Genomic DNA, 16,432 nt, shown 5'->3' with positions numbered 1-16,432 from the left:
TCTCTCCATAGAAAACTTCTTAGCCTCTGGGCCTTACAAAAACAGGCAGTGAGCCAGATTTGACCATAGGGCCGTGGTTTGCCAACTCCTGCCCTAGACTTAATCCAGAGTAATTTTCTTCCCAGAGCAAGCTGTTGACCACATGGCTTAGAAAGAAAATCCTTTCCTGAGGATTGTAGAAATACTGCCATTGAGATTTATTCATTCATGTTAAACATTGTCCTCTCTTATGAAGAGAAATCTTCTATTTAAGGCAGAAATAGGGTTCAGAAGTAAATCAATGAAACCCCTAACATATTAGCATAGAGTAAGTTCATCAGAGAGAGGCAATTCAATTTAATTTGGAATGAGGTTTTGGTCATATCTTATGTGTGAAAGAACCATAGCCTCTGCCACGAAGAAGTTCACAATCTGGGCAGGGGATGGAGGGTGTGAGGTGGGCCGGGGGAAGGAGGAAGCCGACAGGAGCTGGAGAGTGCGTCCGTAGAGAAGCACAGACAAAGGCTGTGGAAAACCAAAGGAAGGAAAACAACTCCTAACTGGGGGGCGAATTTTGTTTTCACGGACTGTGGTATTTGACATCTGTCCAAAGAGTTCACAAGAGAGGGATACTGATGAGGGAAAAGCTTCCAAGCAAAGGGAATAGGATCCATTGGGTATCCAGACGATGATGAAAAAATGGGTGAAGGCCACATTGGCCTAGCTTTGAATGCCAGCCAGAAGAGTTATTGATTCCTTAGTTGGCAGACATGTCAGGCCTAGGCAAAGATTTTTTGGAGTCATGGTGGTCCTTGGGTAGAATAGAGGGAGGAAAGACCTTGAATACCCAAATAAGAGATGTTGATAAAGAAGAAATGGAAGGTAGGGAAAGAGAAGAGGGGGTCAGGGATAGGAACAGTGACCACTGACTTTGTTCATTCAGTTTGCCATATTGTCAGCTTACAAGGACTAAAGACAGATCTAGAAAAGGCATGACAAGAGTCTGACCCTCATAGTGCCTCTCCAATATCTCTGCTTGTTGCAGGCATTATTAATCCATCATGAGACTCTTTTCCACTGAATCTGAACACAGCTTCTTACAATCCTGCCTCAGGCAGTTGCTTTCAAATTTTGGGAGTTAGAGTGCAAAGTGACTTTGATTTGCATATTCTGTAGCAGTGCTTCTCACACTTTAGCATGCGTATTTATCACCCAAGGATCTGTTGCAGATTCTGGCTCCGTCCGTCCTCAGATAGGCCAAACAGTCTTCAATTCTAACAAACTCACAGGTCATGCTGACACTACTGGTCAGAGGGCCGCCTCTGAATAGCGAGTCTAGAATAAAAGAATTCTGAGCTAGAGTTAAGTTCAATACAAACCTGGATCTGTTCTGACAAGCTGTGTGACCTTCAACAAGTGGCCTGGCTTCTCTGACCTTGAAGGGGACAATTTAGGTTAATAATGCAACTCAGTGGAATTGAGGAGATCAAATGAGATCATGGGGAGATGTACTCTGCAATTGATTTGAGAGCTATTCATTCATTCGATGCATTATTGTTAATGATACTACAGCAGTGATGCTGATTAAACACCACTAGCCAACTCTGTTTGCAGGGCCTGAGCCCTAGGATGAGGTTGCAAGGTGACAGGTAGCACTGATAAGGACCTTAGTGACTAACTAGTCATCAGTGCCTCCTGGGCAGCCAGCAACCCGAGGGTGATCACTCAGTAAAAATGTGGGCCCATAAAGTCTGGCCTGGAAGGTCTCAGTTAGGACCTGCTATACTTAGAACCATCCCTACAGCTGACAGACATAAGTCCTTAACTACAGGGATTCCAGACATCCAGTGCTTCACTGTCCAGCCTGTCTTGGATGAACACCCCAGGTTCAAGAATAAGCCAGTGCCTGACCAGATTATAAAGTAAGACTCGTAGTCCACTGGGAAGAAGAATGGGGAAGATAACCCACTGGGGCCACCAAACTGAGCTGGTGGCAGAACAGATCCAGTGTCCTTCTAGTTCCTTCTCTGTCTTAGCCAGTTTGTTCCCCCTTTTCCTCTTCAGGCAAAGAATCACCCTCCAAGTAGCTGGGCTCTGCCCCTGCCAAGGCTGAAGCCAGAAAGGATGGGAGGGCTAGGGTTATGGCTCAGCAAATCCTTAGCAAGCATAGAGCATTTGCCCAACTGGATGTGGTCAGCCTGTTGGTTGCTCAGGTTGATCTCAGAGTGGCCCCAGGGAGTCCATAGCCAGAGTGTGGCTGGGCAAGTGATAGGCAGGATAGAGACAGGGGGCCTTGGCCATGCTCCACACATGCTCCCAGAGGGACATCTTCTCAGCATTTGTGAAGGCTATACATTGACAATGGCGTGCTTAGGCTCTGATAAAGGGACACTAGAGGAAGTGACGTGAAGGCTGATGTCCACCTTCTCTAGATCAGATTGTAAGGTCACTGATGAGGCCACGAGGTGGGGCACCTGTGGGACACAAGGCTGTATGCCTCCCAGCTGCTCAGCTCATTTTCCCGACTCCATGCCCAGGTTCTAATGGGGCACTTGAGTGTCTTAGAGTACATCCTCCCCTCTAGGTGGGACAGTCAGAAACAGGATGTGCTTTGCAAGGTGAAGGACCCTTCAGAGAGAGGCAGTCCCTCCCGGCAGCCTCACAAAGGGCCACAGCAGAGTAGGTGGAGCCAAGTTTGGGTCTCAGCCTCCCCCCTCCTTCTCACCTTCTTGGTCAGGCACCCATGCGCAGCAGACAATAACCATGCAGCTAGCACAGTGTCCTGCTGGCCCTGATGTTAGAATCTCACCAAGGATTCAAGAAGACTGATTTTGGGGGGCTGCCGGAGACACCTAAAGAAATCCTTTAAGGACACCACTGGGAAATTAGGCTCAGACCTTAGCTCCATCAATGTTGGAATTCAATTGCCTGGATACTCTAGGGGTACTATGTTCTCACAGGGGCATGAGGCCCGTCTACCTTCTAAATTGCCTTGCCAGGAAAGCCTGTGCAAGAATCACTCTTATGGAGCCCGGAACACAGACCTTGATTTTAAATGCCACCACAAGGGACTCTGCCAGGCCTGAAGTTTACTGTAATGAGCCCCCTTGGACAGTGCAGGGTCAGATCAGGTGTCAGCAGACAGACATGGCTACCAGGAGCCTCAGCCTCTTCCTGTCTTTCAGCTTCTACAAATCCAACTACGTGCAAAGATTCCACTACTCCCGACCCGTGCGCAGGGGGACCGTAGACCCGGAGAATGAGTTTGCCGTGAGTATCTTCCCTACCCTTGATCATTCCCTAGGGCCACCTGGAGGAACCAGAGCATGCATCAGCTGGCCTCAGAATGGGAAGGAACTTGATCCAAAGCCAGAGAAAATAAAGCTAACCGCCATGGATATGATGTCATCCATTCCCCGGTCTCTTCCATTAGGACTTGTCTCCTTAATTATTGAGCTTTTTTCCCTTTAATGCAGAGCCCGGGTCTCATGTCAGAGGCACCTTTTCAACCACAGGGCATTCAGGCATTTCCGGCAGGTAGAAACCCTCAGGCTAAGAAGGGGTGTTGATAAAGTCAAACCTTCCAGCAAACACCAGTAAGAAGCCACAGCAATTTAGTTATCACTGCCCTGTGAGTGCTAGTCTCCTCCGCGTGTGTCCAGCTAGAATATAAACAAGACTGGAATAAGGAGGTGTCTCCAAATTTCTCTTACCTCTTTGCCTGGGACTGTAATTCTTAATATTTTTGGAGCCACTGCCTCTTTGAGAATCTAATAAACACTGGGAACCCTTCCCCCAGAAAACTAACAGACACATTCAGTATTACCTAAAAATTCTGTCTGCTAATAAACCCTGGTTAAAATTTACTTGGCCTAAGTCCAGGGAGAGCTTAAACTTTACGTGGGGAAATAATTCTTAAGGGTAAGGTGAGAGCATGTTTCTGGGCCTTGCAATATTTATTCTGCTTTCAGTAGATGGGAGGCCTGGGGACCTGGCTGGGTTTCTGCCAAGCTTCTCTGATACCCAGGTTTCATAAATGTGTTTGTCGCTTTCCTGCCCTTGCCACTCCCTGCCCACTGACAGTCGATGTGGATTGAGAGAACCTCCTTCGTGACTGCGTACAAGCTGCCGGGGATCTTACGCTGGTTTGAGGTGGTGCACATGTCGCAGGTGAGTCGGGGGCATTCATGGCAGGGCCACCCCTCCTCTGATGGGCAGGGCACAGCCAGTCTCAGAAGGCCCCTTTTGACTTTAAAAAGGGAACATGTTTTTGTTTGAAGCTGCTGTGTGAGTCCCAGAATTCCCAGGTAGGCAGCATTCAGTATAGTGGCTTTCAGATTTTTTTTTTAAGCACCAGATAACATTTTTGTTCCCTGCAAATGAAACTTTCCAGAGCCTCCAGTAATAAAATGATGAATGGGAAGCTTCTGTTGGGCAGAAGCTTCTGTTGGGGTGTCGCAGAGGGCCTGGAACACAATCTACTCCATTACCCCCTCATACTTATCATGGTACCCCCTTGGGGGTACCTGTGCAGTATCCCAATATGAACCCATTTTATAGTTGGATAAACTGAGACTCAGAGGGGAGAAATCATTTGGCTAGAATCCAAATGTTTGAACTCCCTTGTGCAGATAGCACGTGTTATGCTTCTCAGCACAGCTTAGAGTCTCCACGTCCTCAGACAGCTAAAGATCTTGCAGTCCCCAAGATACAGAGGAAGGGTCAGTGTTGTTATGAGGAAACCTTATAAATGTGGATATATTAAGGATATCTTAATTATTCATTCGGAAAACACTTAATGTGTACCTAACATGTTAGGCACTGTTTTAAGACCTAGAGATTCTGCAATGTAGCTTCCATTCTAGTGGGAAAGACAGACTAAAAAGTCAAAGTAAATGTATAATATGACAGATAGAGATAACTGTGATGGAAAAAATTAAAGCAGAAAGGTGATGGATGAGGGATCACTGTTTTAAATAGGGCAATCAGAGAAAGCTTCCCTCTCTAATGGCTGTTGAGGAAAGGCCTGGAGGAAGTGAGGAAGGGGTCCATGCTGACATTGAAGAGAGAGACATTCCAGCAGAGGGGATAGCAAGTGCAAAGGCCCTGGGGCCAGAATATGCTTGTGTCCAGATCAGAACAAATGAGGCTGAGTAGCAGTCATCTGATACCAGATCACGAAGGACCTTGTAGACCACTGTAAAAACCTTGACTTTCCCACTAAGTAACACAGAGCCATGAGCAGAAGAAGGACTTGCATTTTCAAGCTACTGTGTCAGACGATAGGTAGCATTGAGACCTTTTCACTTCTGCCCTTAATGCCCCCCTCTTTTCAGGGAACCCAGCAGCTCAGCAGCCCTTCAGTATCCTTTTTATAGGCATGACCTAGACCTTGGAAAAGTATAACAATGATGGTGATAGCAAAAAATATTGCTTTGAGTGTGGGCTCAACTATTCATATGCATGATCTCATTTCAACCCCTCAACAACCCTGTGAGGTAGATACTATTATTCTTCCCATTTTATGGATGAGGGAACTGAGATGCAGAGTTGATTAGTACATTGTTCAAGGTTAGTAAAAGAGATAGGGTGTGACTTTAACCTCCCCTGTCAGGCACCTGGCTTGGACTCTTTATCTTTTTTTCCTTAAGAAAAATAAAAAGAAGCCCACCCGGCACACCCCAGCCAGTAGTACCCCAGAAAGGAAGTGTCTGTGCCCTTACTTCATGTCACATTAAGTTTTAACAAGTGCCACAGGTATTGTGTTAAAAGGTTTGTAGCAGTATCTCAATTAATTCTCATAGGTGCCTGTGAGGTACATATTGTTATTAGCCCTATTTAGGGGTTAAGGGATTAGAACCTTTCCATCAATCTGTAGCCTCTCTCCATTAGCCCTGACTGAGCCCTGTTACCTGGTGGTGCTCAGCAAGGCGCCTCTTCTGTAGCCATTCCTGCCAAACTGTAGCAAACTGAGAGAGCCCATCCCTTACTTCCCATTCCCTCTGCTACTGTGTGTCTTCTCAAAGCGCTTATCTTCTAATAGATTATGTAATTTTCCTGGTTATTTTTAGTGTTAAGAAAATATTAAATATAACATTAGACTACAAGCTCCACTAGAATATAAATTCTAAGAAGATAGGTATTTTGTCTATTTTATTTTCTGCTATACCTCCCAGTGCTAAGAATAGTCCCTGGCCCACAATTGATGCTAACTAAAAAATACTTACATAAATTAATCAATCAACCAATATACAGACACCCATAATGTTTAAACTGGTTACCTTATTTTATAAACTGAGCATTTTGAAGTTAGGAAAGAAACAGTCAAGATTTTTGACTTGTTTCTTTCATCCTGATGCCTTCTCATAGAAGACATTGGGGAAATCTTCCAAAAGTTGGCCTGAGTGAATTTATCTTTAATGGACTCTCTCAGATGAGTTACCAGGAATTTCAGGGTGTCTCAGATACAAAAGTCACTCTTCTAAGTGACTTCAATTCCAAAGATTATTTTTGTGTTATATGAATTTGTATCTTATTCTTGGTTATTTCTATTGTAAATTATCATAACTACAGTAATGTTTATATAGAGAGGTATTTTCTGATGGGCTTCAAATATAAGCTATGCTTATTGGGGTTTCATTTTTTTCTTGTTCTTGGCCCCGAGAAATATAGTCTTAATAAGGAGCCCTGATCTAGGGGTCAGGGATCCAAATTCAACTTGGTCACTAGTGAGCTATCTATGTTAGATTAGGAGGGTGTATCTCTGGGTCTTAGTTGGGCTGTGGCAAAGTGCCGTAGCAACAGCCCCTTCCTCCACTGCTGTTGAATTACATTTTTAAAAGTTAGAATCAATGTGCAAGCTAAATGACAGACCTCCACCAGCCTGGTTTGACTTGCAGTTCTCCAATTTTTGTCCTGATTCTTCCTGGTTCTTGTCCAGCTGTGCTATTCTGTACATGAGGAAACTGAGGCCCAGCGATGGGACTTGAACTGCCAAAGCAATTTATGGCAGAACTCAGAGGTAACAAAAGCACCTGTCCTGTGCATCTCATAGGATTCCTGGGTAGACTTAAGAAGGTGATATTGGTGAAATGGCTTTGAAAAATATGAAATGCCACCTAATTACCAGGGATTGAGATTAATTTCTCTTTCATCTTATGTTTCCCCACCCACCAATCCACACTTTTCTATTTTTTTCCAAAGCACCCTTGCCTAATAATTCATTTTCCTTTCACAGCAAGCCTGGCAAGGGTTGCTATATTGATAAAGAAACTGAGGCTCAGCTTAGGGAAGATACCAGAGGTTTGAGGGCTGGCCTTAGTCCCAATAGCCCATTGATGGCAAGTGTGGTGTCAAAGTTTCATTCACATGTAGTGGAGGAAGCCCGCCTTTGGAATCAGAAATACCTAAATTCTCTCTCCAGCTCTGCCCTGTGGCTCAGGGACAAATGGCTTAACCTATTGCTGCAGGAATGAAATGAGCAGAGGTATAATGTGGCCAGCATGGGCTGGCACGTAGGAGGCAACTGATAAGTGAAGTCATCTTCATTATCATGATCATCACTTTTGTTCCTATTATTAGCTTCTGACATCTAGGCCTCCCACTGACTCTAACCCCTGTAACTATGCTCTGAAAATTACATATTTGGTCTATGCCCGTAGGTGAGAAACCAAAGTTACTTTCATTCTCATTCTCTGTTTCTGATGGCTATAATGAGGATGAAGCTTTGGGAATCCAAAAATAGTTTCAAAGGCAAGGAGGAAAGCCAATCAATAGCTCTTTCCATTTTTAATGACTCACCTTAAAGCCTGAGTCTTTCAGATATAACAGGCTATTGTTCAAATGCAGATGTGGTGCTGGGCTCAATCCAGGCAGTGGTGATAGATTTTCCTTCCAATGCAGTCTAGACCTTGGTCCCTCAGAGCCCCCTCAGAGTTGATCTGTGTACCGGACAGATACTAGACTGTGGGTTTCACCTTGTAGGACTATGGCTGCAGCCAAGCTGGGCAGCGTTCCCCTTCAGTTAACATGTGTGTATGTGCGTGTACAGGTGTAGGGTGTGTGGGTGTGCCCAGTGTGTGCATGTGTGTATACCTGTGTATGTGTATCTATGTGAGTATGTATATGAATGACAGAGAAAGACAGAGACAGAGAGAGAGAGAGAATCAGTCTATTCCCAGGGCCTTCTCACTGCAAAGATCAATCATCTTCAGAAACGTCCAGATACAGGGTAAGGGAGTGAGGAGGCTGTAATTTCATAGAAATGGTTTAAAAAGATGACCAAGGAGACAATTAGCAATATGGCAGAATAGGAAGCTCCTGGCTCTCCCTTCACTTCCAAATGCACCAAATATCTACTCATGGATCAATTCCCTCTGCGAGAAACTCAGAGATGAGTTGAGGGACTTCTACTTATCAGGCACTGAGTAAACATCTACATTGATCTGATATGAAAAGCTGAGTCACACTCAGGCATGGATCCTGCTCTGACACTGTGCCATAACATCAAGAAAGAAATTTCCAGTACTCATCTTCTCCCTATGGAGAGGAGGGCTTGGACCTCACATATACTACCCTAATTCTAAGGTTCCCCAGGAGGGCTTGGACCTCACATACGCCATTCTAATTCTGAGGTTCTTCACGGGTTGGCTCGTAATTTATCGACTCTGAGACTACATAGAGTTAGAAACATGCAAGTCTCTTTAGACCACAGAAAAAATCAGTGGTTTTATATGGGTGCACATGAACTTTCAGGCATTTCATCCCAAGAGCAGTGTCGTAAATGGGCTTTAAAAACTGAAATCCTCTGCTCTCCTCAGAAGGCCTTTATGACACACTCTTCCAGTAGCTACTTGGCAGCCTGACTTCTACATAACTTTCACTGAGGAGCTAAGGGGCAAACAAATATTAACCCACTGGCAGCCTGAGAAGCAGGCTGTCACTTCTCAAACCTTGTCTCCTGGCTCACCCCAGCAATAACTACAGGTTTATTAATCCCTGCTGGGAGGAGTTTGTCCACACATCAAGTTTCCCAGCTTTTATAACTTCCACCCAAGGGCTGTATCCTCAACACCCTAGCTCTGGGAGCAGAGGGGACTGGCATATGCATGTCTCCAAAGACCACAGGAGAAAAAAAGTAGCAGTTTTGTACAGGCATGAAAGCACTTCCAGGGCTTCATTCCCTGAGAGTGGTGCAGAGAAAGGGCTTAAAAAATTGCAATCCTCTGTTTCTCCCGAGACAAGGTTTCTGCTGTGCATTGAGTGTCCCAACTTTTACAGCTATCTCTAAAAGGACTCCATCTAAACCTCTTAGCTCTGGGAACAGAAGGGAGTAGGCGTATGCAAGTCTCCTTAGATCACAGAACAAAGAGCTGATTTTAAATGGGTACACAAACACTTCCAGGGGTTACATCCCCTTGGAGTAGCATGAAAATAGGCAGAAATGTATAGCTCCCATTTTCTTTCTGGAAGGGGCACACACTTCCAGTGGCTACTTAATGACTTGGCATCTAACAAACTTGCATCAGGGAACTAATAGGGAAAACAAACAATAGCTTTCCAGCAGCCAGAGGTTGGCACTTCACAAGTCTTTCCTCTGTCTCAATCCAGTGATAAATCCAGGTCTATCCATTCTTCCTGCAAGGAATTTGGCCACATACCAAGTGCCACACTAGAGCTCCCACCCAAGGGACTGTCCTCTTAATGATGTAGCTCTGGGAGTCAATGGAGTTTTGCCTTCCTGAGTGGCCCTAGACCACAGCAAAAAGAGGTGGATATACAGTGGGTTCAATTTCAACAACTATATCACCAGAATCAGAGGGTGCAGCCTGAACCTGAGTGTAGGCACTTGCCACAGATTCTCTCCCAAGCTCAGGGCAGAGAGAGTGAGAGATAATCACCCATGCTTAGCTTCACTGTGAAGATGGAAGGAGCTGGAACACACATCTAACACCCTGGCCTTTCCAGCTACATCTAGAGAGTCTAGCCCCTACCTTATCTGTCTCAGGGCACTGACAGGAAGCGGCACATCCTAAACTCTAGGGAGCTACCAAAAACAGAGATAGCAGTCTGGACAAATAGAGAGATTTGAGAGGATCCCTAACATTTCACACTAGGTGGATTGGTCAGATCCTTCTTCTACACAAGGCCAGTCTGACAAGACTGGGAGATATAGCTGTCTTATCTAACACACAGAAACCAACACAGACACTGAAGGAAAATGAGGAAACAAGACAATCTATTCCAAGTAAAGGAACAAGATAAATCTCCAGAAACCGATATGTATGGAGTCAAGACATGTGATTTACTCAGGCGGAAATCTAAAATAATGCTCATAAAGATGCTCACCAAGGTCAGGAGAGCAATGCAAGAACAAACCGAGAATTCTAATAAAGAGAATGCATAACGTGTATCAAACAGAAACCACAGAGCTTAGGAATATTATAACTGAACTGAAAAATGCCATAGAAGGGTTCAATAGCACACTAGACCAAACAGAAGAAAGGATTAGTGAACTTGAAGACAAATCACTGAAAATCACATAACCTGAAGAGCAAAAACAATAAGAATGTGAAAGAACGAGGCTGGTATAAGAGACTTATGGGACACCATCAACATATGTGTAATATGTTGTAACAACATACACATTATTGGGGTACCAGAAGAAGAAGAAGAGAGAGAGAAAGGGACAGAAAACATATCCAAAGAAATGACAGAAAACTTCCCAAACTTAGGAAAGAAAATAGAAATCTAGATCCAGAAAGCCCAAAGGACAACAAATAAGATAAATCCAAAGAGACCCAAAAGACTTTCTCAGATAAAAGCTGAGTTTATCACCATGAGATTTGCCTTATAAGAAATGCTAAAGGTAGTTATTTAAGTTGAAGGAAGAGGATGCTAGTTAGTAATATGAAAACATATGAAAATATAAAACTTACTATTAAAAAATAAGTATATTGTCAAATCCAAAATATGCTAATACTTTAATCAGGATGAGCAAATTATCTCATATAAAGAATAAAAGGCAAAACAATTATTTAAAAAAAATAAAGCTCTAATAGTTTGTTAAAGATACAAATTATTTTCATGTAAATTATGACATCTGAAACATAAAACATGAGAGGAGAAGGAGTAAAAATGAAGTTTGTGTATGTGCTCAAAGCTAAGTTGTTATCAGCTTTAAATAGCCAGATACATGTAAAAGATGTTTTATGGAAGCCTCAGGGTTACCACAGAGCAAAAGCCTATAATAGATATACAAAGGATAAAAGAAAAGACCCAAAGCACATCACTACAGAAAGCCATCAACCATAAAGGAAGAAAGAAACAGAAAAAAAAAGAACAAAGGATCTATCAAACAACCAGAAAACAATGAAGAGAATGGCACTAGTAAGTCTTTACCTATCAGTAATGACTTTGAATGTAAATGGATTAAATTCAACAATCAAAAGGCATAGAGTGACTGAACCAAAAAAAAAAAAAAACCTAATGATATTGTATTAGTTCATTTTCACACTGCCAATAAAGACATACCTGAGACTGACTTACAGTTCCACATGGCTGGGGAGGCCTTACAATCATGGCGGAAGGCAAGGAGGAGCAAGTCACATCTTACATGGATGGCAGCAGGCAAATAACTTGTGCAGAGAAACTCCTTTTTTTAAAACCATCAGATCTCATGAGACCCATTCACTGTCACAAGAACAGCATGGGAAAGATCTGTCCCCATGATTCAATCATCTTCACCAGGTCCCTCCTATAATGTGTGGGAATTATGGGAGCTACAAGATGAGATTTGGGTGGGGATAGAGAGCCAAACTGTATCAAATATGTTGCCTACAAGAGACTGACTTCACCTAAAAGACACTCATAGACTGAAAGTGAAAGGATGGAAAAAGATATTCCATGTCCATGAAAACTTTTAAAAGGAGAGTAGGGGCATCTATATTTATTTCAGACAGAATAGACTTTAAATAAAAAAAACTGAAAAAAAAAAAAAAAAAAGACAAGATCATTTTATTGTGACAAAGAGGTCAGTTCATCCAGAGGATGTAACAATTGTAAACACATATACACTCAACATTGGAGCACCTAAATATATAAAGTAAACATTAGGAGATTTGAAGGGAGACATACAGTGCCACACAATGATAGCAGGGTATTCCAATACCCTTTTCAACTTTTCACATTGGACTGATTATTTAGCCAAAAAAACAATAAGAAAATATTGAATTTGAACTACAGTTTAGATCATAATGGACCTCACAGACATACACAGAACAATCCACCCCACAGCAACAGAATACACATTTTTCTGAAGTGCACATGGAACAACACTCTTCAGTATAGATCACGTGTTAGACCACAAAACATGTCTTAGCAAATTTAAGATTTTTATTTAGTTTGTTTCAGTTTAGTTCATGGGTCAGCAAACTATGGCCCATGGACCAAATTTCACGCACAACCTATTTTTGCAGTTTTATTGGAACAGCCATTCTCATTCATTTACATACTGCCTGTAGGTGCTTTTGCCCTACAATAACAGAGTTGAGTAGTTGCAGCAGACACCATCTGGCCTGCAAATCCTAAAATATTTACTATCTGGCCCTTTTACAGAAACTGTTTGCCGACCTCTACGTTAGGTTTCTACTCCAGATCTCATGTTCTTGCAAATTGTACTCTTTGCTGGCTGGCACTCTCTTTATATTGCCTTCTAAGAGGTGTTGGAGAGGTGTTCAGTTTAACTTTCCCAACTAAACTCAGTTTACTGTGGAACACTGACCCCCTAACAACCAGTCTTAGGACCTACTATGTGCCAGGCTGGGTGCCTACGTCGCAAATGGCTCTAATCCCTCTGGCCAAACACATAGTTTCTGCTCAACCAATACTGAAAGGGTTACATTGTCATGTTTTGCACCCAGATAATAAGAAGAGGAAACCTTCTCTGGGGTACACTCAGCATCTGAAACCTCAGCAAGTACCCGACATTTCCTGCTTCTGCCTCCCCAAAGAAATTCCTTTCTCACTAAGCAGAAGACAGTCTGTCTCTCCCCAGAGAGCAGACAGCCACCAGAGCTCAGTAATTACAAGATCCTGCTACAGCCCCTCAGGGAGCATCGCCTCATTTGAATTCCCACCCCAAGGGAAATCAATACCAATAATATTTGTTTTTAAAGTGACTTAACTAAGGCCTTTTCTTCTTGGTGATGTCATTTTCCACAGACCACAATTAGTCCTCTGGAGAATGCCATAGAAACCATGTCCACGGCCAATGAGAAGATCCTGATGATGATAAACCAGTACCAGAGTGACGAGACCCTCCCCATCAACCCGCTCTCCATGCTCCTGAATGGGATTGTGGACCCTGCTGTCATGGGAGGCTTTGCCAAGTACGAGAAGGTGAGGATTTCTGTGCTCAGGGGAGCTTGTGGGGCAGAGCAGTGGAGGGAGGACCCAGGGGACAGATGCAGCTACATGTCACTTATCCTACTCTGGCTGTCCTTGTCCACAAAGGGACCCTCAGCTTGGTTGGCCCTCATGTTTCTACAGCCTCATGACTTAGCGGACCTCCCGTCTCCCTCCCACCCTCCTGTCCAAACCCTGTGCTGGGGCAGGAAGGGGCAGGGGTCACAAGGGCCGCTTTTCTCACTGGGCAGATTCGGGTGGCTCTATTAAGGAAAGGCTCTGGGGTGACTGTGAGCCAGACCATAAAAGCACGTGCCAGTTGTATAAACCCATCTCTTCCACAGAAAATTTGAAATGATCTGTACAAATGGAAAGAAATGAAACTCAGAATCTGTGAAAAGACATGAAAACTAAGAGATCATCTCCAAGAGGGGAGCTATAATCTAGTTATCAAGGTCATAAAGTCCCTCCAGAAAGCCCCACACATTTGAGCCACAGATTTTATTTTTGAACTTCCTGGTGTTCATGGCAGAAAGGGAAATAGGATCACTTACATGAGATACATTATCCACTGGAAGGAAAAACACCCATTTCTCAGTAAGGAGACATAGCTTTTCTTGGCATTAAAATAGAATAGAAAGTTCTTACTTGGTTTTCACCTAGCGGGTGCTGAAGGAAAAATGAACTCCTCATTCTAATAAATCTCTTGATGAATTCCCTATTATTTTTCCTATGTTATCCATTGATATAAGTAGAAACAATAACTCCAGTCACCTGATCAGTTCTTCCACCTACCCTCAGATACCGCGGCAGTCATCATTCGGAACCCTTTGCTCAGCCTTGAGCAGTGATAGGATATGTCTGTTTACACATGCGCACACACTAAGGACATGAGCCCAGGAAGTGGCTAGGGGCTGCCAGGGTCCCTTGCAATGACGGAGGCCATGAGATGAGCTGGAACACCTGCCCAGTGAGAATCCTTACTGAGTTCTTTTCTGCAGAGCAATTTCTCAAACTTGAAGGAGCATCAGAATCCCCTCCAGTGCTTCCCGACACACAGGTCCTCATCCCACCCCCAGAGTTTCTGATTCAGGCTGTCTGGGCTGGAGCCAGAGAATTTGCATCTCTAACAAGTTCCAAAGTGCTGCTGCTGCTACTGGCTCAGGGACCTGACTTTGAGAACCGCTTTTTCAGAGTTTGTAGCCCATTCCCACTAGGTGCTGATCTGAGCCTCCAAGCAGAGAAAACAATGTCAGTCTCTCCGGACCTCTCACTCTTGTTCCATTCAAATGCCTATGACCTCATCCTTGCCCCTCTCAAATTGAATCTTCTCCCAGTGCCAAAGAGATTGGCTGTGAAATGCCAAATGAACAGGCAACGCTGAACTCCTGTCTGTCCTCCCCAGGCCTTCTTCACTGAAGAGTACATCAGGGACCACCCTGAGGACCAGGACAAGCTGACCCACCTCAAGGACCTGATTGCATGGCAGGTAAAGCAGAGCTGGCTGGGGGAGCATCCTGTCCTCCTTCCTCTCCCCCGACTAGGGTTCACTTGCCCTAAGCTAGGCTCTGGCTGAGGCAGCCTAGATTTGCATGACCTCCTGTCCCTTGCTTTTCAGCCCCTCTTCCAAGTCTGCATCACACCTGGGCAGGTACATCCAGGAGCAGAGATTTGGGGCACTGCACTCTCGGGTGTTGCATGGTGCCAGGCAGCAATGCTATGCTGGATGATGCTAAGATTACCTTATTTGATGTTGAATTCAGGGGATGGCTTTTCACAGTGGGATGAAAATGAACACCAGGCCCCCACACTCCAAACCAGCACCTTCCCTCGACACCCAGCACAGGCCAATCTGATAATAGAAGACTTGAGCCCCTACTCCCACCTCTCCTCCTTTTAGAGCTGACCCAGTTTGTTGCAGATAATGCTCAGATGGATGTCAGGTTTTGAAAATAATCAAGGCCTTTGTGTGGTTGGTTGTGAGACAAAGGGTCTACATCCCACACAAGCTGCTGCTCAGCCCACGGGCTTGGAAGGCACCACCCTGCGGTCTCAGGCTGGCCACTTACCTTCCTCTCCTTCCATTCTCTCCTTGCAGCCCTCTTCCTCCTGTGGGCTCTTTCTTTCCTCCTTTCTCTCTCTCGGTGCATTTGCCTCTGTCTTTCCCTCTCTCTCTTAGAAGCCTGCACTTCTATTCCTTGCCTCTCTGTCTTTTGCCCTCCACCCCCACACATCTTACTCCTCTCTTGGCTTCTCTTCCTCTTCTCTCTCATTCTCCCTCTCCCTGCCGAAGAAACAGTCTGCTAGATCCCTCCCATAGAGGCTTACACAGGGCGAGGCTTCCCCTCCAGGCTTGGAGCAGCCCCCTCCTCAGACAGTCGCCCACTCTGGGCTCTCAGCAAACCACTCGGCAGAACACAGGGGTGGGCTCGGAGGGCAGGAGCTGGCGGGAGGCAAGCAGTGGGTGCAGGGGCCGGTGGTGGCAGCTTGCAGCTGCCTGCCCTCCCTCGCTCCCTTCTTGCCAGCCACTGTGCAAAGAAAAGCAAGCTTTTGTGGTTGGGAGTTTTTGTTACTCTAGGGAAATCAGGGAATGAGAAGCATTGGGTGCAGCCTCTTTTCTTAAAATAAGGATTCCTAATTCAGGTCCTTCTCTGCCTCTGCCAAATTATGCAAAGTGGGGCTTTAAAAATGAAACACCAAGCACTGCACAGACGCGCTTTTCCCAAATGCATGTTGTGTGTCTGTCTGGAATTTTCTCCTTCTTTTTACCTTGTGCCACCTGTGATGTCCAAGTATTTCCGAGGTCCCCAGCCTTCTCGAGTCATCATGTTCTTTATTCAAATAATGATATTTGTTCTGTCAGCACCCCAGACTTGGGAAGCAGGAAGGCCAGGCTTTGATTGGTTCCCATCCTCAGATAGTACTGGGAAGCCTCAGGGAAGGCTAACGTGTCACACAGATTTGCTTAGTGTTGGATGTCACTCTGAATTCATACCACTGCCCTGGTCCTCTCCAGTGGGGACCTCTGCTCATCTGGAAACAGCTTCTC

The 16,432-nt window shown here is 44.6% G+C and overlaps 1 protein-coding gene across 3 annotated transcripts in view; it reads left to right on the top strand.

Moving 5' to 3' along the window:
* Positions 1-16,432, top strand: part of DOCK2 (dedicator of cytokinesis 2) — a 445,079-nt gene that overhangs the window by 415,982 nt on the left and 12,665 nt on the right. For all 3 annotated transcript variants that reach the window (XM_017547721.2, XM_037745432.1, XM_017547720.2), the window contains 5 exons: positions 1,820-1,901; positions 3,165-3,249; positions 4,063-4,149; positions 13,201-13,377; positions 14,789-14,872. In XM_017547721.2, the coding sequence (XP_017403210.1) occupies positions 1,820-1,901; positions 3,165-3,249; positions 4,063-4,149; positions 13,201-13,377; positions 14,789-14,872 (515 nt within the window). The remainder of the gene's footprint in view (positions 1-1,819; positions 1,902-3,164; positions 3,250-4,062; positions 4,150-13,200; positions 13,378-14,788; positions 14,873-16,432) is intronic.

This window comes from Cebus imitator, unplaced genomic scaffold, assembly GCF_001604975.1.
Source record: "Cebus imitator isolate Cc_AM_T3 unplaced genomic scaffold, Cebus_imitator-1.0 Scaffold200, whole genome shotgun sequence".
In the NCBI taxonomy this organism is placed as follows: Eukaryota; Metazoa; Chordata; class Mammalia; order Primates; family Cebidae; genus Cebus; species Cebus imitator.
This window is presented reverse-complemented; position numbering and strand designations above follow the sequence as displayed.